Source organism: Cygnus olor, chromosome 10, assembly GCF_009769625.2.
Source record: "Cygnus olor isolate bCygOlo1 chromosome 10, bCygOlo1.pri.v2, whole genome shotgun sequence".
Taxonomy (NCBI): domain Eukaryota; kingdom Metazoa; phylum Chordata; class Aves; order Anseriformes; family Anatidae; genus Cygnus; species Cygnus olor.
This window is the reverse complement of record NC_049178.1, coordinates 363,036-388,688: the sequence shown is the minus strand read 5'-3', so window position 1 is coordinate 388,688 and position 25,653 is coordinate 363,036. Positions and strand designations below refer to the sequence as shown.

Genomic DNA, 25,653 nt, shown 5'->3' with positions numbered 1-25,653 from the left:
ATCCTCGCTCTTCGTATTAATCCAAAGAACTCCTGCAGTATCAGGGCAGGAATTAAACTTCAAAGGCAGATCAAAATTTATAATATGTTTTCAAAGAACATATTAAGCAAATTAAAATTGTGGTTTTCTAGAAGAAAAAAATTTCTGAGGGACAGGTAGCAATTGTAGGAACTAACATTGCAGAAGATTTGTGTCCTTCCAGTTCTTTCCACCTCCTAGCAGTCTGCTCTCCAGAGAAACCTTCGACAGTAACTCTTCTGTATAATATATTCAAGTAAGATTTCTACAAATAATAACCTACCTGAAAAAAGTGCAATGTCCAATTGAGACACTTCAAATGGTTGATTCCAAGACAAAGAACCACTTTTAATTGTTTAGAACATTTAGAGTACTTCCTGCTCTTCTGTATCTAATTGAACCATATAGGGAATAATACCAACCGTGCTCATAGAGAGTACTAATTGTGCTCAGAAAGAACATAATGAATGATAGAGAAGAACAGCAAGACAAGATAGTTAACTTGTCTTTGGGTTGTAATATCAAAGACCAGGTGCACAAAGCACATATCTTCAAATGTAAAATTATCTTCAAAAGAAAATCAGAAGCGTCCTAGTCAGCGTCCATAAATCTTTGCATAGATTTTTTGGCAGCTCTTATCACTTTTAAAAGAAGGCTCTGATTCTAACTAATCTTCTATTGGAAAAAAAAAAAAATGTTTTCAGTTATAAACCTATTGTCCAGGATGTTTTTAGCCCTTCCTTGTTTGACATTATCTGGTAGAGTAACATACCCATTATTCACGTCACTGATGAAAACCTGAAACATTACAGATCCCTGCCTGATACTACTAGATATTGTCTTTCAAATTTTACCATGAATCATTGATAATTACACTGACTCAGTCTTCCAACAAGATAGGCATCCTTACAATAACAATTTCATCTCACTGACGAACAGAGATGGTGTAAAAAGTTTCCATAACATCAATGTTACTAGTGCTTTTTGGTTATGCATAAAGCCTGTTCTCCTGTCATACAAGAAAACCAGACTTGTTTGATGTGATTTTTGACAAATCCATATGAGATGTTGCTCATTTTCAGATATTTTCCCCAATGTTCCTTTTATTTCACAGGACTGAAAGATTCTATTTAGGGAGATGCATGTGAAATTATAGACAAACGAAATAAAATTACCTTCATGCATAACAAGATGGAATCTGAACTGAGTATAGCCACTGATGAGATCCTGCAGCTATAAGTTCATTAAAATATTAATTTAATTGAAATCCATTAGCTGAGTACTCACTAGCAAAAAAAAAAAACAAACAGTAACACCATCCAAAAACAGAAAAAACAGTGTTGGGAAATGTTGGAAGAGACATACAGAATAACAGGACAAACACTAACATCAGCGCATAAACTATTTTTCTCCTGTATTACGAAAAACATGAGCACTTTTGGTCTCCACACCTCAAAAAAATGTATAGTAAGCCTGAAAAAGATCCAGAGAAAAATCAAAGAAATTACATATGAAAGGAATAACATTCTCCTCTGTGAAAATGAATTGTGGCAGCAGTGTGATGATGGGCTGCTATAAAACCACAGGTGGCAAGGAGAGGAGCACCAGAGAGAGATCAGCTACTCAATGTTTCTTCTGGGGCTAGGAAAATGCAGTCAGTAAAAAGTAGCCAAAATCCAGTGCCACATCCAACGCAAGACAGTGGTTTTTCATGTGAGGCTATAGGATCTGCTCTCATACGAGGCTGTGGACCCTAGAATTTTATGTAGGTCCAAAAGCAGACTGGCTTAATTCAAAAAGTCCTCTGAGAGTTAGGCACACAAACTGTACCTAGATCAAAGACTACTTGGTGGAGTTCTCATCACACACTTGCTCTAGCCTATGAACTTTCAGACGTTGCTAGCAACGTCACAGTGGGCTAGAAAGACTTTTGGGCTCACCTCAAAAGTTTTATGTTATTTCCTTACATAGTAAGGAGTCACAGTACTGAATTCCTGATCAAGAACCAGTCAGTATGACTGGTGTCAGTCAAGACCAAGCTCATTAGTTCCATGGGCATGCCATGTATCTAAATATCTAAGAATCAGAAAGTTTGGTGAAAAGTAACAACGATCAGAAACTCAGAAGTAAATTAAAAATTTCAGTTATTGCTGTTTGCCAGCCAGTAAAGAAGTTTAGATTGGGAATCTGGAAGTGAGAGAAACACAGGATTGTGTTTTTGTCTGGGGGAAGTTAACAGATGGTCTGAAAATGAGCAGTTTTAAATAAGACCAGCAGCCAAGAAGTGCGTGGAAACAGCAATATGATAATTTTTTGATCTACTCAATGCCACTGTTTTATATAACTTTGTGAAATAAAATAGTCTCATGAAGTGTGACATTATAGTTTTAGTCTTTTTATGGCTTTGGGAAGAGATTGCTGTGTTGCAAATACAAGTACTTGAAGTACATATTTACAAGATCGTCTTTTTCTAAGACAGGTCTCTGAAGCATTGCTGGTAACACCACTGGAACATCATTCTGCAACATGCAGAATTATAGAAGATTCCATTTTGTAATTTAATATCACTTCATCTTTTAACTTAAAAAAGCTAGACAGCTAAATCCCTATACAGTTCATGCAAAATATGCTTCTGGATGTTTGTTTATACTTTTGTATAAATGCTTCATGCACCTCTTCAGAAAAGGTTGCCGAGTATATTTAGACTGTTGCTAAAAAATACACTACAGGAAGTCTCAAAAATAATAAAATAAGCTGGTGATAAACAATCATTGTCTTCAGCTATAACATGAAAGAATGCTGCATGGAGAAAATTATGACCTGCATTCAGGTTCTTATTAGTGTCCTTTTCTACTGTTTAACAACCCAGTGCAGATAGAACATAAAATTCTTACTATTGTCAAATATGTTCCAGTGTAGGATGCAATATTATAAGCAAAATATCTAGTACTTAGCCGTGAATCAACAGGAAGAAACTTACAGAATTACTTACCTGATTTTCTTCATGGGAAACTCTCATTTGCTCTTTAAGAACTGACATTCTGGCTGCTTCTTCCTTTCTCAATATTCTTTCTTTCTTTAATTCAGGACTCCAGAAAGTTTTGATGCTGTTCATGGAGGATCCCAGCTTGCTGTCTTTAATGTCTAGTTCTTTTCTGAGAAGATCATTCTCCCTCTGTAGATCCTTAAGCTGAGCCTGCAGGTCTAACATGGTACTATCTCTAACCTGCCTCAGCATAGAAGGAACCTGATGGTGATGATGGTGTGAAGATGTGGTCAGTCCTCCATGCTGATCAGTGTAAGAAAGGACGTCTGTGTGGGACAGTCCAGCTGAAGCAATATTAGGACTGCTCCCCATAGCTGTGACTCGACCACCATACACAGCTCGATTTGTAGCCCTTCCAAGAGTCATCGTGCCCTTTGGGAAAGTAGTAGAAGCTACACCTTCATGGTCACTCAGATACATTGGTCCAGATGTTGCATAGGCTGCATTAAGGGACTGGATGTTCTCCATTGATAACGTCTTACCCGTTCCTCCTCCTCCTCCACTACTTGTTCGCCTGTGGCCTAGGCGAGGAGATCTTGGCAAACGAGGAGACCTGGAGGGACTTCCTTCTAAGTTGCTGATTGTTCTTGCACTTCCATACATCTTTATTCTACTTTGAGGTACTATTTAGTAAGAAATTAGTAACACTAAAGGTGAATATTAAACTTATAATTCCAGCTAGAAATATTGGCAGTTTCACTGCATTCTTCCAGTAGGCAAAAAAAACTATTCCTCCAAAATCAGATACCTAGAAGGGAAAAAAGATATTACAAAATAAGTAAGCTCCCCCCATTTGGCAAATAAGTTTACAATGAAGAAAGTAATGAGCACATATCATTTCTCCTAGACTAATTACTTTTAAAATTTTTAATACATTGTGTATTTAGGATGACTGTATAAAATGCATTTTAAAACTAGTTCCATTCAGAGAAAAAAAAAATGCTGATTTCTTTCTTGTTAAAATACCTTGACATTTTGACTTAGTTTAACAAGCTTTATGTTGCAATAAACACCATGGACCCAAAAATGCATATGAGTTGGTAAGTTAATGGACTTAAGTGACTGACCATAGGAATTACATAAAGGAGAGAAACAATAGTTGTTGCTGGCATTAAGAACCACCCAAAACACGGCATTACATTTTCAAAAGACAGTATAAAAATAGGAATTCAGTGACTCTGTATTTTCTCTACTAACATTAGATGAAGAGAATACAAGGAAATAGGCAGGAGTTTTATTTTGCGTTTGGATTAATAAAGAGACTTTGGATAAGAAAAAGGAGGAAGAAAACAACATTCTAATAGCTCAGCTTTTACCCAATAGAACCATTTTAGGAATAAAAATTTAAAAAATACAAGCTTATTTGAGTGACTATTTCCTCCTGAACAATACAATGCAATATTACAACACATTATTTGTTAAATGAAGTACTGATTTGCTAACATTTGTTGTTAATCAGCTTCTCAAGTAAAGGTTACACGACAATAATCTAGGTTTTCATTCATAAAAGGAGTTCCATCCCCGCCTCCCCCCATGCATATTACTGAGATAGAACTATCTTCACAACTTATTTAACCAAACTGACCAACGTGGATCAGATGTTCTTACTGTTATAAAATACTATACTACTATTACATATTTACAAAGTTTTGAATAAGTTTTTTAGCTTTATATAGCATAAATATCAATATACAAATAAGACTTCAGGATATGGTAGGTCTACTGATTTTTTTAAAACTAATCTGTCTCAAAAAATCAATGGTATTAATTAAATTGGTGCTCATTAATCAGATCTAGTACCACTTAATTCAAAGGTAATTGGAAGAAGAGCAAAAGACGGATTCCATTAAATCCTGTAATCTTTAACCATTCCCTCACAGCATCCTCATTATCTATAGATTATTTCCTAAATATCTGAAAAAACATCCACACCATAAAGTGTTGAGACAGGCAGAAGGAAGCTTTAATTTTATTTTATTTTTTTAGTAATCTCTAGTGTACTAAATACTCACCAACAATTTCAGCATGAAACATTGCAGATACTAACAGTGTCAGCAAACAAGAAAGACACCGAGTTCTCCACTGACCCCCCCGTTATCACACACAAACATACACCACATGGCTTACATGAATTCTAAGAATTGCTTTGTATGCACGTTTTCATCACATTTAATAGCCAGCACAATCTAAAAACATTGTTATTTTACCTATAATTATGCATCTGAACCAGCTGAAGTGTTTCACCTTGTTCAATTTGTTTAAACTACTACAATACATCAGTGGCCATTCCTGTGAATTTTCACCTCTTTCCCAAGGTGCATCAAAAGCCATGAAATTCATCAGTGGAAGGCACTGCACTACACTGAAATGTTGTCAACACCACCACTGTGGGTGCTGGGAAAAATATGAGAGTGGTATTCATTCAATATTAATAATTTGGGAACTCTGAACTCTTTGTACTGCACTCAGGCTGCTCCATTAAAATTTATTCCAATGCAAACATTACTAACTTTCACTGGCCACTAAGGATAGCTCACAGACAGAAAGTTGAAAGTCCTAGTTTAGGAACAATCTGTAGGTATTTATCTATTTCATTTGCAATTCATTGCCTATTACAATCTGATTGTACAGACCGTCTGTCTCGGAAACAACTTTGAAAAAGGAAAGCATGTAAAAGTGGGCCTTCACCTGGAAGTACATACACCTGAAGTTAAGGATAAACCTTGAGCATTCCTTTGTGGCTGTGAAGTCTCAGATACAGGAGAAGCCATCTACCATTGCTTTGTGGAAGACAGAAGAAAGGCATCTACACCATTCTGTACTCCTTATTGCTTATACAGTGAGCCTGGCTTTAGGAAGATTTATGGTGTGTCTGAGTGCATCAGGAACTTGAGATAAGAATAGGCAATATCAGCCTCAGGGCCTCAACAATTGCTGCAGAGATCATTATCTACTCACTGGAAGAAAAGAGAGAGTAAGACAAAAGATCCACTTTACCCTCCTCTTCCTTCAGGACTGGCTGGAAAAGAACCGGTCTGTTTGAGCCCAGGGTGGACAGGAAAGACACAAATGATTCTATCCTGAAAACTGTATTGCTTTTATATCAGCATTTTAACTTATGGGCAAAATAAATAAAGAAATAAAAATAAAGAAATGCTGTAGAGCAATCCTTTTTTCCTCCAGTATTTCAAGGATGTTAAACTAAAGCAAAACCTTTCCATGCCATAATACGAGGGGTGGAAAAAAAAGACAAATGGAATCAAGTAGAAACTGGAATTTCAGCCTCACAATGGGAAGGACAGGAGAGCTGTATTGACCTATGTATACACTGTACCCACAACTACAGAGACAACCCTTCCTCTTGGTAGGAGCCCAGAAGGTACAGGTCTTGCAGTACACATACCAGAGCACAAAGGAGCTCCCATACAACTCACGAAGACTGCATCTCCCTCAAAATTTCTCTGGAAAGGAAAAGTCACTCAAATTCATTCAGTCTGCTCTGGGATAGACACCAGACCTACTGAATGTGTTTTCCCATGAATGAAAAGGTTCTTTTGGGTTTTAAAATATAACAGTACTAGAAAAAAGCAGACACCCAATTGCCTGTCTCAACATTTTCTTACTTTAGAAATTGCTTTTTAATGTATACCTGTATGACTTAAGATAACCATTATTATTGTGGCTTTAATATTTCAGAACACAACTGTGAATATAACTACATAAAAGTATTCAGAAAATTAAGCATATGTTCTCATGGAAAAAACCTCTCCCACTACCCCACCCCTTATGCTCTCATCAGCCTTGAAAATCCCTGCAAATAAGAAAGTCTATTTCAGGCTAGAATACTTTGTGGTGGCTGTTCTAAATTCAGCTTATTTTTCACATTTCTCTCTCATCTCATCACCTGCATTCTACAGACAAAAACAACACGGGTTCAACATTATCCACATCGCTTATGACTCAGACACTGTGTTTTACTTGCCTTTAACTATCTTTTTTTTTTATATAGACTTAAAACACAGAATTCCAATACAATACTAAAATAAGTTGTCTCACTTCATTTGCTTCTCCAATGCATTACTTTTAAATTTTGTATAATTACAGTTTACTCAAAATACTGTCTTCACAGAACCCAATAATTTTTCACTGATTTTTTCCACCAGCCCTTCCCCAGTCAAGAAGCAATTTCATCAAAAAGCTGTTTAAACAAATCAGTGCCACCAAGTTCAAAGTGACAGTTTTCTGCATTGCATCTGTCAATCTCTGATATCATAATACATCAAAAGACATGCATAGAGGCATTGTAATTGAGCCTCAGAATGGATTGGGAGCTATTTTACTTATTTCCTAAACTCTGTGATTAATGATGGTTCAGCTGAAAAATGGAAACCAGATCTTGCAGGACGAAAGCTCATGGTATCTGAACAGATTTTTTTCATGAAATGAAATTTCTTCTTCATTCAGTTCAGAAAAGTCACAGTATGTTGTTACATTGCATGTCTCTCCTGTAAAATATTAGGCCTAAATAGCACAGCATTCTCAGATTAGATATTCCAGACTAAGGCTTTTGAGCTTTCCTGCACGTAGCCACAGCACACACAGTTCTCACCAGTTTCTCATGAAAGGCTTCACAAACAGGCAGGTGCCAGACAGCATGCAGTCTAGCTATTCCACAGATTTAACAATTTTATTGAAAAACATTATCAGAGCACACTATGCTGGAAAACACCAAGAAGCATGGAAAGTTTTCAATAACTAGATACGGGACTGGAGATGAAACATGGCAAACCTTTCCTTGTGAGATATTCCCATGATAGAAAACATAACATGAGCAAATATTCACACTACACTCAAGAAACACACTGACTGCTAAATGTAAATCATCTCAACTGTACAGAAATCATTCTTCCTAGTATTAACAGCACCCAAGCGTTTTTAAACAAAGGATAAAGAGGGGTGTTTTTTTTTTTTGTTTTTTTTTTTTTTTTTTTGCTGTTACCAGGTTTGGTTTGGGTTGTTGGCTTTTCGTGTGTGTTTTCTTGCTTAGACAGGGGCATGCTATTCATCTCATAAGGTCAGTGTTCCTGTTTCCTTATCATGAGCCAATAAGCAGTATTTGAACATGGAGACACCTTCTGACTTTGCATCAATGTTATCTCTCACAAGGACTGTTTACACCATCCTCAAGGGCAGGCAAAGCAGGAGCAGAACAGATCACCAAAAGGCAGATCATGTAGACTAAAATATCCTGACAATTATGCTTAGAAAGCTCAGGCCCAATTTAGAGTTTCTGTCTCCCCTCTGGCCAGAGGCACCTGGTCAGCAGTAAGTTTGGATATTAGCCAAATACTTAATAGCTCTGTAGGACTACTCCCCAACGCTCACATTCAGCCAAGAGCTCAAACATTTGTAATACTGATGAAAGCTTTAAGAGAGCCCTTCCCTTACAGCTATCCTCCCCAGATAATATACAGAGACAGCTAAGTGCAGAAGTTATCAGATATTTAATATACTCTGTGGCTTCCAAACTGTCTAAAACTGTTCAGTACTATAAAGCTCCCAAAATATAAAGTGAAAGCAACAAAATAGAAAAACTAAGAGATGATGCAGAAGATATATTCTCCACTAGAACTCATCTTCCTTACCTTACACTCTGAGACACCACCTAAGGAAGAAGATTCTCAGAAAAAATTCTGCTCCATAAATAAAAAGTCCTGGCAAAGAGTATGTGTGTGTGTATGCATATATATATTTATAAGAAATAATTATGTACATACTCTTAACAGAAAAACAGCACTGTACACAAAAGCCAGGATATGCAGGTGTATTTAAAGTAGTGATTGAGAGCCAGATATATTTCTGGCACATCTTTTTCATTTACCTTGGTATTTAATTGTTTTAAAAAATAATACTTTCTTTACGTTTTTTTTTTGTCATCTGTGCTGCTTAAAAAAAAAAACAAACATCAACATGATGTAAACTATGTATGGAGAACCAAAAGCTCCTATACAGTATGCTTCCTTTATTCAATCTGAGCAGCACAGCATGTTTTCTTTTAATAAAGTAACAAAAAGATAATGAACAAAATGTTGGTTCATACGGGAATTACTACAAGCCCTACAGTGTTTTTATTAAAAAGGGCAATGTTTTTTTTTTTCCTTTTTTGCTATTTTACCATTACCAGGCAAATCAAATGGCTTGTTTTTCCCCCCATTTTTTAACCACGAGAAAAAATCCCAACCAATTCTTCCTATTAGTCTACTATTCTGAGAACTTTGAAAAACAAAAGATACATGACGTTAAAAGCAGTATCATATTCATTTAGGTTCCTTTGAGTGCCCCGAGTCCAAATTTCTAAAGTAAATGCAAATTTACTATAGTCTCCTGCAGTTGTTTTATATTTAATTGTCAATAAGCATTAATTTCACTACTTTTTTTTTTCTAGGTAGTTACACAACTAGTGCCTATGTAGTTGTGTACAAAGTTAGTTCCAAAGTCTGTTTTGATCTCGCAAGTTGGTGATGTCCCTCAACTCCCACTGATGCTAAATGAAAGACTTGGCATTTATCACATCACAGCAATAGTTCATCACACCTACCTGGCTTTTGTTTCTATTTCACACTAAAGAACTAGTACACGAAGAAAGAAATGGCTGCCAAATACACAAATACATGGAAAAACTGTCATGCAATCTAATGTTGTCAGGTGCAGCAACAGCAATTAACACTCATCATGCAATCAGAAAATGGAAACTGCAGCAATTGAAATATTTGCTCAAAATGCAGTATTAAAAATCTTGAGGAGCAAGCAGTTCTGACTGAATTAGCAGGATTGTCAATTATATTACTCTTGAGTATAGTTAAGTGAAGAGTCAACAATACCTTTTCAATTCCCTTTCATAGGAGTTTCACAATTTTAAAGTAAGGCTGGTGTTCATTAGAGGTACAACACTTTGCAATGCACCAGCTTCTCTCTATTACAATGTTAGAGACATTGCAACTGTTTTCAATCAAATTGAAAGATAAATATTAATTAGAAATGGACTTTAAATATAAGTAATATTTAAACTTCAACTCACACCTGCATCACTTTGTAACTTTAAATTAGGCCGCCTCCTCGCTGGAACACTAATTCCTAACATTTTCTCTCTAACACTTCCACTCAAAGAAATCTTTCCTGTGCTCCTGCATGTGCCAAAAACGCCTCCCTAGAGTTTCTAAAATGCTTAAGGGAAGATAGTATTTTAAGACTTTTTTTAATTGTGTCAAATACTAAAGACCTGAAGATAGGTCACAGTATTAAAAAAAAAAAAAAAAAAAAAGGCTTCTTCAGCCAAGCAATGTCAGAATGATCAGGGCTAATTTTCACTGGTTTGCCAGAGAACATGCTGTATCTTTATAAAAGCTAAAGGGCTATACATATCCACCAGTTCTTGGCGATGGAAGCCCCTAGAGTCTGCACAGCAAGTTATCTCCCAGCTAAGACTATATATCACTATCCAAGTTTATTCTAATTCAATGGTCAATCAAAAGAAGCAAGAACGTTTGGCCTCATCCTTTGTTTAACATATTAAGCACTGAAATTAACAAAGCGTTGTTAAAAGTTTTGAATATAAAAGGCAAAAATGCTTGATTTAGTTTATCAAAGCACAGTCCTGACTTCAGTGTCAATGATTTGTTACCTGTCTGCTCTCTCTTCAGCTTCTACTGTTAAGCTCCTATTTTTGTTGGAAAAAAAAAAAATCACAATTATTAAAAGAAAAACGTATGTTCCAGACCACTGGAAGCATCTTTACAGTTTGAGTCTTCTCAGCTTTCCTGCACCATAATGACATTCTCGGGATATACAGATACTTCGAAAGGTTAGGCAAGCATTTGTCTTTCAGAGAAAGAGTTCTTAACATTTTAGTGTGCAGATGTCTTCTGTGCTAGATTCTGTATCCTAGCTTATATTCACTGTGCCTTCCAAAGGCTCCTGCAAGTGTTTGTCACTTGCCTATTACTTCTACCTCACCTCTACTCTTACTTCTTTCTCCCTAACAAATCTCATTTATCAACGCAAGACTGCATTTACGAACTCAGGTCTTTTATGTGGGATTATTCTAAGGCATCTGGTTATCCAGACAAACAGTATTTTTAGTTTAGTGTCTACTAATTAACATAAAAGTTAGGTGTCTTAAAAAAAATAACTAAAATGGTCTCTTCTGGGGAAGAAAAAAAAAACACATAAAAGCAGATATCATTTTTCAGAGTACCTTAAAAATCAGGCCTACTGACCAGCACAATTTTGCTTTATTTTTGCCAAAGTCTACCCAGCTTGAGTGACTATTTAACAGTTTACAGAAATATTATCTTTGTTATAGATTTAATTATCTATTACAATTGAGAAGTTAGAGCTTAAAAATAAGAACAATCTGAGACAGCATGAAAGTTTTATAACAAAAACTAGAAGACCAGTCTTGTTCTATTATTTCTAAATAGAGAATGGCAAGAAATCCACCTTTTTTTTCCCTTCCTTTTAACCAATACATTAGCAGTTATACTTATTAAGGACAAAAGACTAATTTTTAAACCTTCTTTAGCAGAGCACCTGTAACTTCAAGGACACAAGAAATGCAGATAAAGTTGTGTTTTTTTTAAAGCAATACAACGTTTTTCATTATTAACATAGGTAAAGAATCAATTTGAGACTTATTTCAGCTCAAATTTCCATTTTTATAATTATGTTTAAAAAAAAGTAAAGAAAATAGTAGGGTAAGGGAAAAAAGTTTTAAGTCAGAAATAATGCATTTATATTATGACTTGAACAGCCAAGCTTTTTCTCAGCTGAAGTCTCATTTGCCTTGGAGCATCCAAAATGCAGCAAGTAGGTCAATTCACATTGCAACTTCATATTGCTAATTTATTATCTAGTCCGCATTTCTGCTTTGTTTGTGAGCAAGGAAATTTGAAATGTTTGGGATATTCTTTGCTTTGTCAAGGGTTCTATCAAATGTGATGGAGGTAAGGGTATAATTTAAAAGTCAACTCTTCAAATTGTAGGCATGCTAATGACACCAAGTTGTGATTCTGACAGAAGTCTTTAATTTTTTTGTATAGTATTGTGCATTCAATTTTCTCATTCACATACTCTGGACTATTGGAGCCCACCAGGAGCATAAACAACACCTACTTATGAAGACAAGCATTACTGCAGATATGTGCAACATTAGCTGATGTCATCATGCAAGAAAGGAAGATAGGCTAAGGATCATTACAAAGGTTTTGGAAGGAAGAACCAGTGTGGAGAGCTGCTGTCATGCTCTAGACCTTGCTCCAAGAGCTTGTAGAATTAAGGTGATGAAAAGTCTGTGTTTGATCTTCAAACGTGGTACAAATAACAGTTTCATTAAAGTTACACTTTTTTAAAAAAAAGTCTTAACATTTTTAATAAATGTGTTTATGTTAAAGATATTGCTTCAAGCCAAAAACTTTTGTAAATGCTAAGACATAAAGCATCGCCTATTATCTATCTTTCTCTTTGCTAACATGAGAGCAGATGAGGTTATAAGCAATTAACAACAAAAGACACAGAATGAACCACTAGAACAATGTCATGATATTAAATATTTCCTTACAAATGCAACAGGAAGAGTCACTTGGGATGGATCAGGAATATTAATAATGTCAAAATACACATTTAAAAAAAAGCAAAGTAACTAAGACCACAATGGTAGAATACCCCAAAAACTTGTTAAGCATGGTCATGCAACAGCCAATATCTATACGTCAACACTCATACCAATACTCTTTGAAACATAAGGCCATTTATCTTTTAACATATGCATATATTAAACACATTAAAGGCAGCAATTAATTTGTTTTAGGAATAAAACCTAAGAACTAAAAATAATTTACAGGGAAATTGACTGAATTTATAATTAGACTTGCAGGTTTGTCTACTTTCATATCAGATATGTTTATTCATATTCTGTCATTTACGGTAATGTAATAATTTTCATTTTAAGATGTATTTCAAACTCATGTCTTAGAAATAAGAGGTACTTCTACACAATGGATTCTTTTCTATTGAATTCACTAAGGCTACCCACCTGAATGTTATTAAACACAGGCTTACATGTTTACAGGATAAAGCTACATTTTTATTTTTTTGCTACAAAATTTCCTTTTTGAGAAGAAAAACAAACAAACAGCCATAGGATCAGCTAACAAGGCTACCTGCATAACTTCCTACATTTTCAACAAAATTGGATTAGATAAAACTCAATTCCTAAATATTGGGAGATACATAAGCTTTAGCACACAATGCTAATTATGCACTCAGCATTTTACATTTCTTGGATTCAAAAGTAGCAACATATATACGTAATTCAATTATAAATTAAAAAGCATACATTTGCACATTCAGCTTGCTTTGAAGTTAACAGAATTCAAAAACATGCTGAACTTGTTGCCTCTGTTCTCCTCGCTAGAATATAAGGGTTCACACATTTGAGAAACATGCCAAAAAAAAAAAAAAACTGGCTGTGCCCCAGCCACATCAGATCAAAGTCCTCCAAGGAGTGCAGGCTCTGCAGGTGATAGAGGTGATTTAGTAGGTTACCCCTCATTCAGCATAAAATCAGCACCCTGGAACTGTTAGAAGGCATTCCACTTCTGCAGCTTTCTTTATTTTTCCCCAGAAAATGCCAAAAGGAGTTCACCAACCACTTCTGGTTATCAGCAACTTCAGAGCATGACCCTATCTTCCACATTTGCACTGGCACTGAACCCATCTCAGTTGAGCATAACCATGCCAATTGACAAGTGCAAGTTAGAAGTCATTCCAGGCTTTTGATGTGAACATTTGACATTCATAACAGATGCTATCGTAACTGTTTTTCTTAAGGAAAAACAAATTGTCTAAGAAGATTTTAAATGAGGCCTGTGAAAAAGATATATAAATGAAAGCCAAGGTACACTGTCACTGCAAATACTTAGCCACCAAAAATGAGCACGCTTTACAAAGCAGAGCCTTCCTTCCAGAGAAGCGTCTGACAGTAACAGTTTCTTGCACTATTACTTGGCACTGGTCAACAAAAGGACATGTTCTCATTTGCCCGCTAATCTGAGTTGTTCAAAGAACAGAAGAACTCTATTTCAACGGCAATATATTTTGAGGAAAAGAATGCATTACAAAAAAAAAAAAAATGTTTAAGGAAAAGTTCACATTGCTACAGAAATAATACAAACTATAACATTTTATAAACAAATGAAGGATTCAGCCAGTGCACATACAGATGTGATGAAATATTCTTCTTAGCAGCGTACCTGTAAATTAATTTTACTGACCATGAGAAGTGCTTAGTTAATGATACTGAAAACTGAAGCAGCAGCAGCACAACCTCTGACAGGATTCAACCCCTATTTGACAATCAGGAATCTGTTTCTAGAAATTAGAGTACTATAGTCTCCAAGTTCATTTAATTTGCTATTTTTGTGATGACACAAGCCAAACAGATGCCAAACAGTGTAGCTGTGAGTCCAGACACAATAAACCTCCATTAGAAATTGGAATGAAATCACCAGAGTGTTCTCTTACCCTCTCAAAGTTGGTAGAATAGTATGGCCAATAAGGCAGCTTTCACTCCAAGCGGCCTGAACTATTTACTTGGTAGGAGGTTGTCCCACATTTTACCAATCATCTGTGCAATGTGTGATCTGTTGGACTAAATTTAGGAACAGCAGAAACTGTTGTTCTTATACTTCTTTCACATTCTTAGAAATAAATTGCACGTTACACCCAGCTAGGCAGTCATTAGTCCAAGTTTGTATACGTTGCTTTCTCCAGTGACTTCCTCCCTCAAGTCCATGGTTATCCCAGTAACTACAGCGTATCATTTTCATGTGTACCTGCATCCTTTATCTTTCTCTCAAGTTTCCACTCCCAGCATTTCTCAAACAATTTGTGATTTTTTTAAGTGATTTAATTCTAGATGTTTCTCATATTTTTCCCTACCAAAGTCATTTATTTCCCATTTATGTAGAATTTAGCTGCTAGATGCTACTTCTGCACTGGGACTTTACAAGGATAGGATAATGCATGCTAACACATGACATGCAGGGAGAAGCTTAAAAAAATGTTTATTTAAAGTGGGCGTTTATTTGAAATCCTTTGCTCTTTAAAGAAGCCACACGTTAACTTGTCTGAAGCTTTATTTCCACTGAAGGCCAGTCTGTAAAAATGAGTTTCTAAGCTAATTTCATGATAATCTAGAAAGCTGATGTCCCTTTTTAAAAATCTGATCCTAAAACTTCTCAGAAAAACGTAAGCCTTGCTGAACATCCAAATTATCAAAGTTTCCCTCACATCCAAACACAACTTGACATTCTGAAGTGTGCCTCAAATTCTTAGATGCATTGCAGCTGCAATTCTCAAAAAAGAAATCCTGACACCACAGATCTCTCATTATTCCTATTGTAAATTAAAGAGATCATAGTGGTATTCAGCTTTCTGAACATGTAAACAGTCCACCTCAAAGCCTACACTTATAATATCACGAAGGAATTCCAGGTTCCTGTGGACAAAAATGGTATGGCAGCAATGGAACATTATCCAGAGAAGTGCTAAGACACCTTTGCTATGGTTCTCTTCTTTGCCAGAGCTCAGCACCCAACAGACTGGAAGGGGAGGAGGTTGGTCTTCCTGATGGTTACAGCTACTCCCAAACAAAAGGTGGCTATTTAAGACATTCCAAATCAGAACATTTTAAAACTGCTATCACTAAACAAATCACAACGATTCCCTGAGATTAACAGCTAAGAAAGCAACACCAAAACTTAAATACTATGCTACCAGCATTAATTCATGAAAGACATTTACATTTTCCTTTAAAAATGAGCACTGGGTATCTATGCTCATAAGCTTTCTTGGCCCACACAAATAATCCACAACCATACACCAAGAAAATAAGAAAACTGACTTTTTTTTTTGGCGGAGGGGAAGATATATCACATCTTGCACATGAGAAGTGACAAACCATCCTAAATCTCTATTTCAAAATGATTTTTTTTAATATAAAAATAATTACACACAAAAAGATTAAAAATCATATATTCTGAAAAAAAGATTTAATTGATGCTTCTGCTGGTCTGCATTTGCATTTTTTCTCAGTTTCACACAGAAGAAAAAGCACAATCCAGTTCATTTAGAGAATTCCTTATGTTTACAGCTTATTTTTCCATTTCTCAGCTTTCCCTTGATCAACTATGATCCTTAAAAAAGGAAGATATAACCTCATTTTGTTTTAAAGTAATTCTTGCCCTTTTTCCTGGACTTCATAGGAAATAAGCTAGTATAGCTGTTGCAAAATAAGTTGAGAAAGCTTCATCATTGCTAAGACTACTCAAAATACACAACTTATATTGCAAAAATATTTTAAAGCAATCACAAACCTGAAGAAAATAAGTCGCAAATAAGCGGTCACATTACAAAATGTATTTCAGTACCATAGTAGTATTTCCAATGTGAATCTGAATAAGCATCTCCATATTATACCCCTGGCATCTTTCAAACTAAATTTAACTGAAAAGATAACAAATGCATCATACTGGATAAAAATATAGTAAACACCATAAGAGATACAGGTGGGAGAGCATATGTTGTCTTTGGAAGTCATACACTGGCTGGTTGCCTCACCCTCTTTGAGGGTGAAACAACCCACTCCTTAGTGTTAGTCATCCCTCAAAGGTCTATAAGGACCATCTTCCTAAAGCAAGAAAATCACTCTGAGCAATCTCTTACAAAAGCACACATGCCAAATAGCTCATTCTCTAAAAGTCAGGTATATTCCACATTCTAAAATGGCTGAATGAGTTCACTCGAACTCAGTTTGCTACTAAGATTATTAGCTGTTCCCTTCCCACCTTTCTATAGCCCTCAGAACATGCAAAAGATGGGGGGACTATGGGCATGAGTAAATATACCTCATGCTATTGTTCATCAGGATTTGACCCAGCATTTGTCTGTTAGTAGAGCTGAAGAAGAGCCCATAGATCAGAGAAGTGGCGAGATGGGTCTCCTCCAAATGGAGCTGAGACAGTATGTTAACTTAACAGTGAGTTCAAACACTACCCAGCAGAAGGTAAAAGAAGATCTATGCTCGGGAAGACCAAAGGGAAGGGCAATTTCTAAGGCAAGGAACTCAGTTTTCCTCAGTAGGAATGGAAAAGACAAAAAGACGCCTCAGCATGCCAACTTTGTCCTTCATTCTTGGAAGGAAGGGAAAACATTACAGTAGCTGAATCATCTACCTATTGGGACCAAAAAAAAAATGCATCTTATTTCAAGACAGAAGACACTTTCCATTCATAAACCCATCTTTATACTATACGAAAAAAGAAAAACAAAGACAATTAGAAGACCAAAGCACTTGATTTCAATGCTAGAGTAAGGAAAGAAAATAAAAGTATCATTGTCCACAGTCAGGAAGGCAGCCTACCAGCCCACTTACCCAACCACCTGAGCACAGTTAAAACAGGACCTACTCAAAGATAACTGCAGCCAAGTCTCCTCCACACCTGTCACACTTTCCCCAACACACAAATAACCTTTCTGTCCTCAGCACTACCCTTCAAAGTTATTTATTCTAACTGTTTTTGCAGCCAGTACTTTTACCACCCACTCCCTCAGGAAAACAAAAAGCATTTGGGAGAGGACAACAGCAGCACAGCCCGCACCCTCACTTTCCCTCACTAGCATAATGTTACCTCATTCCCCTTGCAGTTGAAGTTTCAGCTCATGATGTTTATCTAAAGACTTAGTACTAAATGAGTTTAGTACGAAAAATAAACGTCAGTTCTTAACTGGAGTATCTTCCCCACTCCGAGGGCTCTTGCTGGAGATGGAGCACACAGCTTCTCCCACTAATCCTTCTGAAGAAGAAATGATGTTCCCTTTGCTTACAGGACTGAAAGTCACTCCTATGTTTTCCTCAGTTTCCTCTAGAAGAGAAATAGCTACCTCACCTTGACACCACTGAATAGTGTTTTATATAGGGCTTCCAAACTAAAATAACGGTAATAGAAAGATTTCTCTAAAGCACTGAAGAGATTTGGAAAGACTACACACATCTTAGCACAGTCACTTCACAGGAAGCCAAGGTTTACAAGTTCCTCACACCAAGAATAACAAACCTTTCACCACATACGTATATTCCTTAAGAGAACCGTAGGCACTTACCATTACACGCTCCCCGCGTGCAAAAACAGATCCTAAAAAAGCCTCTTTTCTCCTTCAGACACAGAGAACTAAAAAATCAGGACAAGCACCGCTCAAGCGGATGAGACCGTGAGGGGATGGGAGCTACAAAAGCCTTCGCTCTTCCCCTGGGCAGGCAAAGGAAACCCCAGCTCGCTAGGGGAGCTGCCTGGCCCCGCGAAACGACCGCAGCGGTGCGGCGCTGAGGGGAGCGGGCGGCGTGAGGGGAGCGGGCGCGCGGCAACCGCCCGGCCTCCGCCCTCTGGAAGGGGCGCTGCCTGCAGCCCCGCTTGGGGTGCTAGGGATAGCCGAGCCCGCCCTTCTCCTCCTCCTCCTCCTCTTCCTCTTCCTTCTTCTCGCAGGCGGCTGGCAACGCAGTGAGGGTCGTTCCGCACCAAGGTAGACAGAGGGAGCCTCTCCCTCGGCAGCGAGATCGCTACAGGGGTGCGTTGGAGGCGGGCGGGGCGCGGCGCGGCGCTGTCACAGCTAGGAAGGCGGCCGGGCTCCTTCCCTCCCTCGCTCCCTCCCCTGCCTGCCTGCCTGACAGGAGGGGACCCCAGCGGCGTTCCTGTGCCCCTCGGGCTGCGGGAGGGCTCCCCCTCGGCAGGGGATGGAGGCAGCGCCCAGCCCCCAAGGCGGGAGCAGCACGGCCGCTGCCGTCAGGGCAGGGCGGCAGGAGGCCGGCGGGGCCGGGCCGAGGCGGAAGGGATATTTGCCGTCCTCGACGTCGCCACAGGGAAGGCAAGTGGCAGCGGAGAGGCAACGGAACGGAGGGTGGGAACCTTCCCCGCCCTTGGAAGGAGGGAGCGGGAGAAGGGCCTGAAGGGGCCGGGGTGTGAGGCGGCCTCCCTGCGTATACACACGGTGGATATGAGGGGGAGAAAAAAACCACCCAAATCCCAAACAAACAAACAAACAAACAGTTAAGTGAAACCCCTGATTTAAAAAGCCAACCAGCAAACTAACCCTGACAAGTGGGCTTTTCCCTCCTCTTCGCTGCACTTATTGGCCGTGCTTATTTGCAGCGAGCTTGTGTCTGCCAATGCAAGTGGCCGGCTGCAGTGTCCATCAAGGGGAAAATGATCAGTTCGCCGCTAAGGGAGTACATTCCCATCCATTATCACAGGGCTTAGCAGGTAGCTGCCTAGAAATCAATCACACACTAATAAAAATATATATTATTTCTCCACCGTATTACTAAATAGCGCTCTCAGCAAGATATAGATGCGTCCTTGATGAATGTATGCATGGATTTTGTCATTTGCATCGCTCTTGTCCTACCTAAAATGATCTTTAAAAATAAAAATCACACAGCATCCTAAATGAGCAAACGCAGTAAGTATTCATTAATTATATAACTACAAAATACTATCCTGCTAATTTCTGGTTTCCCTTCGCGAGACACTAAAAGGGAACAGAAATATCTTTTTTCCTAACATAATTTTTAAAACACCAAGCATTATCCAGTTTCTAGATATAAAGCAAAGAATTTCTGAAGCTCATCAATTATATTCTAGAAGAGTTTAACAACAATAATAATATTTTTAAACATTGGGCACAGAAAATGGGACTCCTATGGCTGCTTTAAGGAGAAATTACAAGAAAGGTTTCTGGCTGACGATTCTGTAGGGAGAGGCACTCTTACCAGGAGATGTGGACTTGGTCCCATTTATTATGGTGTATTTCTAAGGCAATATAAAATACCTCTTCTGCGATTTCATTTCCAGTTTCAACCATCAGACAGTTGTAGAAAGCAATATATAGCAAATTCCTTAATCACAACAGATTCACAGCAGCGCATGATAGCCATATTCTCGTTTAAGCCTCTCACCTTTCAAATCATTGCATCTGTCTTTCGTCCTCACATGGATTTTACAACATCACGTTGAGCTGACATCTCGTTTGCTGGGAGGAAGGAGGCAGCAGTAGAGCCGGAGAAGCCGAACGCCTACGAGGCAAGGAAGAGAGGGAACCTGCTGCAGTCGGGGGAGGCTTGTGCGCTCCTGTCCCTAGTCTTTCTGTCCCTCGGCGAGTCTCCCTGTCAGCTGCGAGCCTGGCTGCCTGGTTTGCTAGTCCCTGACTCAACATTCCCAGCATTCCCGAGGAGCTGGGGCTTCAGCAGCGCCGAGCAGCCTGCCACCGGGGGCAGCAGCAAGCTCCGCCAGCAGCCGGGGCTGTGCCAGCGGCAGCTCACGTACTGAAAGCCCGTGGCTTTCTCCGGGGATTTGTCCCTGCCCATTCACTGCACACCCTTGGGTTCCAGTCCGCACCCTGTAGATGTCTGAAAGTGTGTTATTCATTGTGAAACAGCCTAAAAATATCCCGGTGTCTGCGTAAAGCTGCAGAGGAAAAAATGCTTTCTTCTTCACCGAAGGCTGGAAATACTCGAAGCCAGGTGCTTCAGAACATGGTATCTAAAATCCATTATACGTAGACAGATATGAAAAACCTGAATCCGTATTTTGGCTTATGTCTGAAAGTAATTAAGACATCCATTATAATTTCTGTTAAAAAATCCATTTAAAAAAAAAACGCACAGATTAGCTGCTATATGAAGCTTGAAAGTTTTTTCATCAGAAAACTGCAAACTGCATTAAAATTACACCTGACATTTTTAGTTTTGTATTAAGAAGAGTGAGGGAAACCTTTGTAAAATCATCACTGTCTTCTTGGTGTAAGAATTTTTTTTCCCTCTTCTATTTTTCCTTCTCCATATTGTATTTTCTATGGGTTTAACTCGTCTTGATACCATTATAATTGATCAGCCTCAGTCCTTAGTTCCAATATAGCTTCATATCTTACTCTACACAGAATTTCACAATTATATTTTATCTGCCTTTTCTTAACCTCACTGCTGTGACACTTTTTAAGGAGCACTGCAAACCCATGGTTATCTTACTGTAATCTGTATCTTACTCTCTTGCCTACATATGGACCTATAGGCGCATTAAAGAGAACATTAGTGAGAAGAACAGCTTATGTGGAATTTCAGTTAAAAACTATGACAAATGCAGTTGATTTCAACTGATCGTATTTCAAACTAAGAATCACTTCATTGCTGTATTTGCATTATCCAAAACTAGCTTAAATACTTCACCATCTTGAATATCTATTCAAAGATGCAACTGTTCAAAACAATGCTAGAATCCAAATCACGGTAAAAATATAGTAGCTTTTAAATTTAATTTTATTTTATTACAATATGAAGCACGTATTTTTTGTGAGCTCAAAGTACTGGGGCAAACTAAAATACAAACTTCAGTTGCTTTTCAAAGCCACCTATTTACTTGAAGAAATTTCTGTTAAAATAGTTACAAAAACATGGACAGAAACGATGGACAGAGAGAAACAGTTCTGGAGATACTTGACAAGAAGGGACATGGTTCTGTATACAAATAATTTCACTTGGTCTAAAAAGCAAACAGGAGGTACTCTTCTGTGCTCTTGAAGAGTTAGCAAGTCTGCAGCTGTAAGAAAATGGATAAACGCTATAAAATATGGGCCACCGCACTGAACACTTCACAGCACAACTATCTGTTTTCAAAATCCATTGCTTAATTTGGATTTGGTGTGTGATAAGAATATCTTACAGAGCTGTCTCTGTATTGCTAATACCAATTCTGTCTCGGTCCTGTAATGATGACAGGACTTTTGTTAGAAGTAGTGTCAGCTGCTGACAGTTTTTTAAACAATATATCACCCCATCACTGTATATATGAAAAGACAAGAACATCAGGTTCTGCTTTATCTTTTTGTGACTCATCGCTAGCAAAGGCTATGGGCCTTGTGATAGCCTGCAAGAGCCAGGATAATTCTAACAAAAGACCAGTAGCTTAAGATTCCCCTTTCCAAGGACTAATCATTGTGGGAAGATACCACAGAGCTACCATAAGGTCGCAACAATATTGCAATGAATTAGGCTTGCTATCATTCAATAAAGTTAGTAGTGGAATTAATTATAGACTGTCTTGGAGCAGTAGACCATCTGTAGGGAGACTGGTAGTATTACTAATGCCAAAGAACAGAATATACCCAGTACGGACAAGACCACTTGGTGAAGAGCTTAGCAAAAATACATTTATATATATATATATATATATATATATATATATATAAATGTATATATTGCATATGTATATATATATATGTGTATTTTGCTAAATTATATTAGAAGGGAGTTGATGGAAAAATGTGCAGTTCAAGTAAAAGAGGGGAGAACAGAATTTTACAGCTGTTCTATTTGTTATATTAGTAGTCTGAACATACATGCAAACAACTTAACAGTCATTTAATCCGAACCCTTCCATGATATTAAAACCTTACACTCCAGACGATACTGGAATCCCAACCCAAATGGCAGAGTAATATCAATAGTATACGCTTAAAACAGACTTCTTTACAGCTGATGAAAGTTCTCATTTCAATTTAATCACAGGAACATCTGTGTTGTCTTTGGTGTCAACACAGGCAGGTGAGTGCCATTGAGCATAAAAAGAAGAAAGCTAAATCTTGTGAATTAAAGAGCACATTATTATTATTATTATTACAGGTTCTCATGCACTGACTAGTAGACATACTTTTTAGCTACCTGTTACAGAGAAGCATTCTTGTAAAGTTTAATATCTAAACTTTATATATTTATATATAAATGTCATGTGATGCTATACCTAAGGTTTACACTTTTCAACAGTTTCTACCTTCAGATACATTTTTGGCTACCCTATTTTTGTTTGTTTTCTGAAAAGTTTTCTGCCTTAAAAACAGCATATTGTGCTATTTACGTCAGGATCTGTGGAAAGCCCACTGAAATTAATGACAATTTTTATTTTTTTTTAATTAAAGAAGAGTAAGTTAGGCCTTAAATAAAGCACATATGAAATATGGATTTTGAAGTTTGCTATTTTCCTTGGCCTATGCTGAGCCTATACTGATTTGGGAAACAGGAAAGTGTAAAACATACTCTAATTTTTCTGTTTAGTTACTTCAAATATAAGTCATTCAAAATAATATTAGAAAACATATAAATGTTACAGATTGACTTCCATTCCAGGGCCTCTCTTCATCCTTCCCAGCTCTCTTCTCTTTTTACCTGCGTTTATAATGCTTCAGCAGCAGCTACATCTCCCTTTAATAGTTTGGTGAAAATGTATGCTGTTTAGCTCTTCATTTTCTAAAAACAGAAATACAAACAGAAATGGAGCTCAGTCACTACTGCTGCGTAGTTGTCAGCAAGTAACAACAGGCATGTGCTTTAAAAATTGAGGAAAATGCATTTCAGCTTTATTCCATTGAGCCTGGCCCTGATGTATTCATCTGTGCTTCCCTAGTGGTAGAGTTGCTTTCAGCCTTCATTTAATATTACAGAAGCCAAGTTAAGAGCATAATATAACATTCTAGTTCTTTAACTGAAAATTAAAAGTTAGAAAAGAATTGGAAAAACAATTCTGACCTTATATTAATGTATGAGAAACTGAATTACATTCTCATAAAAAAAAAGTGCAGCAGGAGTAGAACCAACACAAAGACATTAAAATGATTAGAAGCATGCAAGCTTTTGAAGCAGAAATACTAGATGTCAAAGGGTCAACCCTTGTGTTTTGATGGTAAAAAATAGAAATACATAAGGTTGTACTACATTAGACTAGAAGAGAAAACAGTAATTCTACTTACCCTATATCACATTACAGAGCAAATAAATGAGAAAATAATCTGTTGATAAGATTTAACTGTTTATTGCATTCACGAGAAACTATTCAAGTTATAAACACGTAGTACTATTATCACAGTATTATTGCAACATATTACCAAAATATGCTCTTTAAATAATATTCAATGAAAAGGATCTAAGTGATATACTTATTTTGATGAAAATAAAATAAGTCACGAGGGATGTTGGTCCTCTTTATTCATATTGATAGCTGATTCCCCACTTTTTTATTTTTACCTTTGTAGAATTACTCTCATAATGTAGAATTACTCTCATAATTTCCCAACTGGTAAGATCATGAGAGAAGAAAATTAATAGAACTGCGCAAGAAAACTACTTTCACTTGGAGTATACTGATATCTCTAGAAGAAAAGAAACATAAAATCTGCACTTCTATTTACACCGAAGGTTACAGAACAGATGCTGCATTTACCCTGATGTGGTGATCAGACTTGGGGCAAGCACCTGACCACCCATTGTGTCCCTCCCCACTACCTGCACACACACACAAAAAGAAAAAAAAACTAAAAAAGCTTTTCTCTTGATTTCAGGGTGAGGTCATCTTAGCCTAGTCCATGGAGGTGTAGCACTTGTTAGCCAATAGTGTGTAGGACTGCTCTGTTCTTTATCAGTTCAGATATCCACCTACAGATATCTGCCAAAATGACTCATGTTTTCCACCAATTGTTATTTTCTTTCTTTACTTTCCTCATGACAGATCACCAATCAAAGTCTGCTGTCTTGGTTTTCTAAATCATTAGTATAATTTATTTCTGTCTAACAGTGACACATGCTTTAGAGAGAATGGAAGAATTACTTGGATATACGTGAAAGCAAGCATAACAAGCTATTGTGGAATTCATTGTAATGTATTATTATGAAAACCAAACGAGGAAAGTATATTCTTTTTGGCAATTGCATAATATAAGCAATTTATTATGTACTACACTGCTGATCTATTCAGGATAGAAATATATCCACTCCAGCATGTGCTGTTAATTTCATTGTTGCAAAAGAGCAAAAATAGTAGAATTCTTTTATTGTAAAAATACCCAGTTCTCACAAGTCCTTCAGCTGCTGCATCTCAAAATAGGGGTATTAATAGGCTTTTACACCAACTGTACTTTATGTTTCAGAGACCTAAAAATGCTTCTTAGAAAAATTCAAACTCAAGTGGTATCTTCACTGGTATCTAGTAAATCTAGTTTCAAACACCTGAATTAGATTTAATATTTTAAGATGAAAAATTTTTATCAATGGCCCTTTATTTACTTGTGTGGATCTGTTTTCTGGAAACACAATACTACAACGTTATTGTACATGTGGTGTACTCAGGGACTATACTAGAGCTGTTGCTAAATGAGAACTGATTAGTAAACTCAAAGATCCTTTTTTTTTTTTTATCAGTTTAGATTATTTAGATCTAAAGTCCAACTGATTTTTCAGCAAGGCTTAAGGTTTTAAGTCTGCTTTATTCCTGAAAAGTAAGCCTAGATATTTTACTTACAAGCATCAGCACACTTCATCACACTTGAAGTCAATTGAAGATCTCCTTCCCTACATATGATCTTGACCACTACAGTGAAGTTGGGAGGTACAAACAAAATCAGAACTGTAGGGCTGTTTACCCCCAGCACACCATCTT

At 37.2% G+C, this 25,653-nt stretch overlaps 1 protein-coding gene across 17 annotated transcripts in view; it reads right to left on the bottom strand.

Moving 5' to 3' along the window:
- Positions 1-20,683, bottom strand: part of ERC2 (ELKS/RAB6-interacting/CAST family member 2) — a 511,348-nt gene extending 490,665 nt beyond the window's left edge. For 7 of the 17 annotated variants that reach the window (XR_005822988.1, XR_005822990.1, XR_005822989.1 and 4 more), the window contains exons 1-2: positions 20,133-20,682; positions 3,011-3,812 (exon numbers count right to left, since the gene is read on the bottom strand). Coding sequence is in view for 13 of the 17 variants with exons in the window: in XM_040568868.1 (XP_040424802.1) it covers positions 3,011-3,667 (657 nt within the window). In the remaining 4 variants the exon portion in view is untranslated. Of the gene's footprint in view, positions 1-3,010; positions 3,813-18,283; positions 18,745-19,267; positions 19,446-20,132 lie in introns of those variants that run through there. The other 10 variants (XM_040568878.1, XM_040568865.1, XM_040568870.1 and 7 more) reach the window with 5 other exon arrangements.
- Between the last annotated feature and the right edge of the window lie 4,970 nt (positions 20,684-25,653).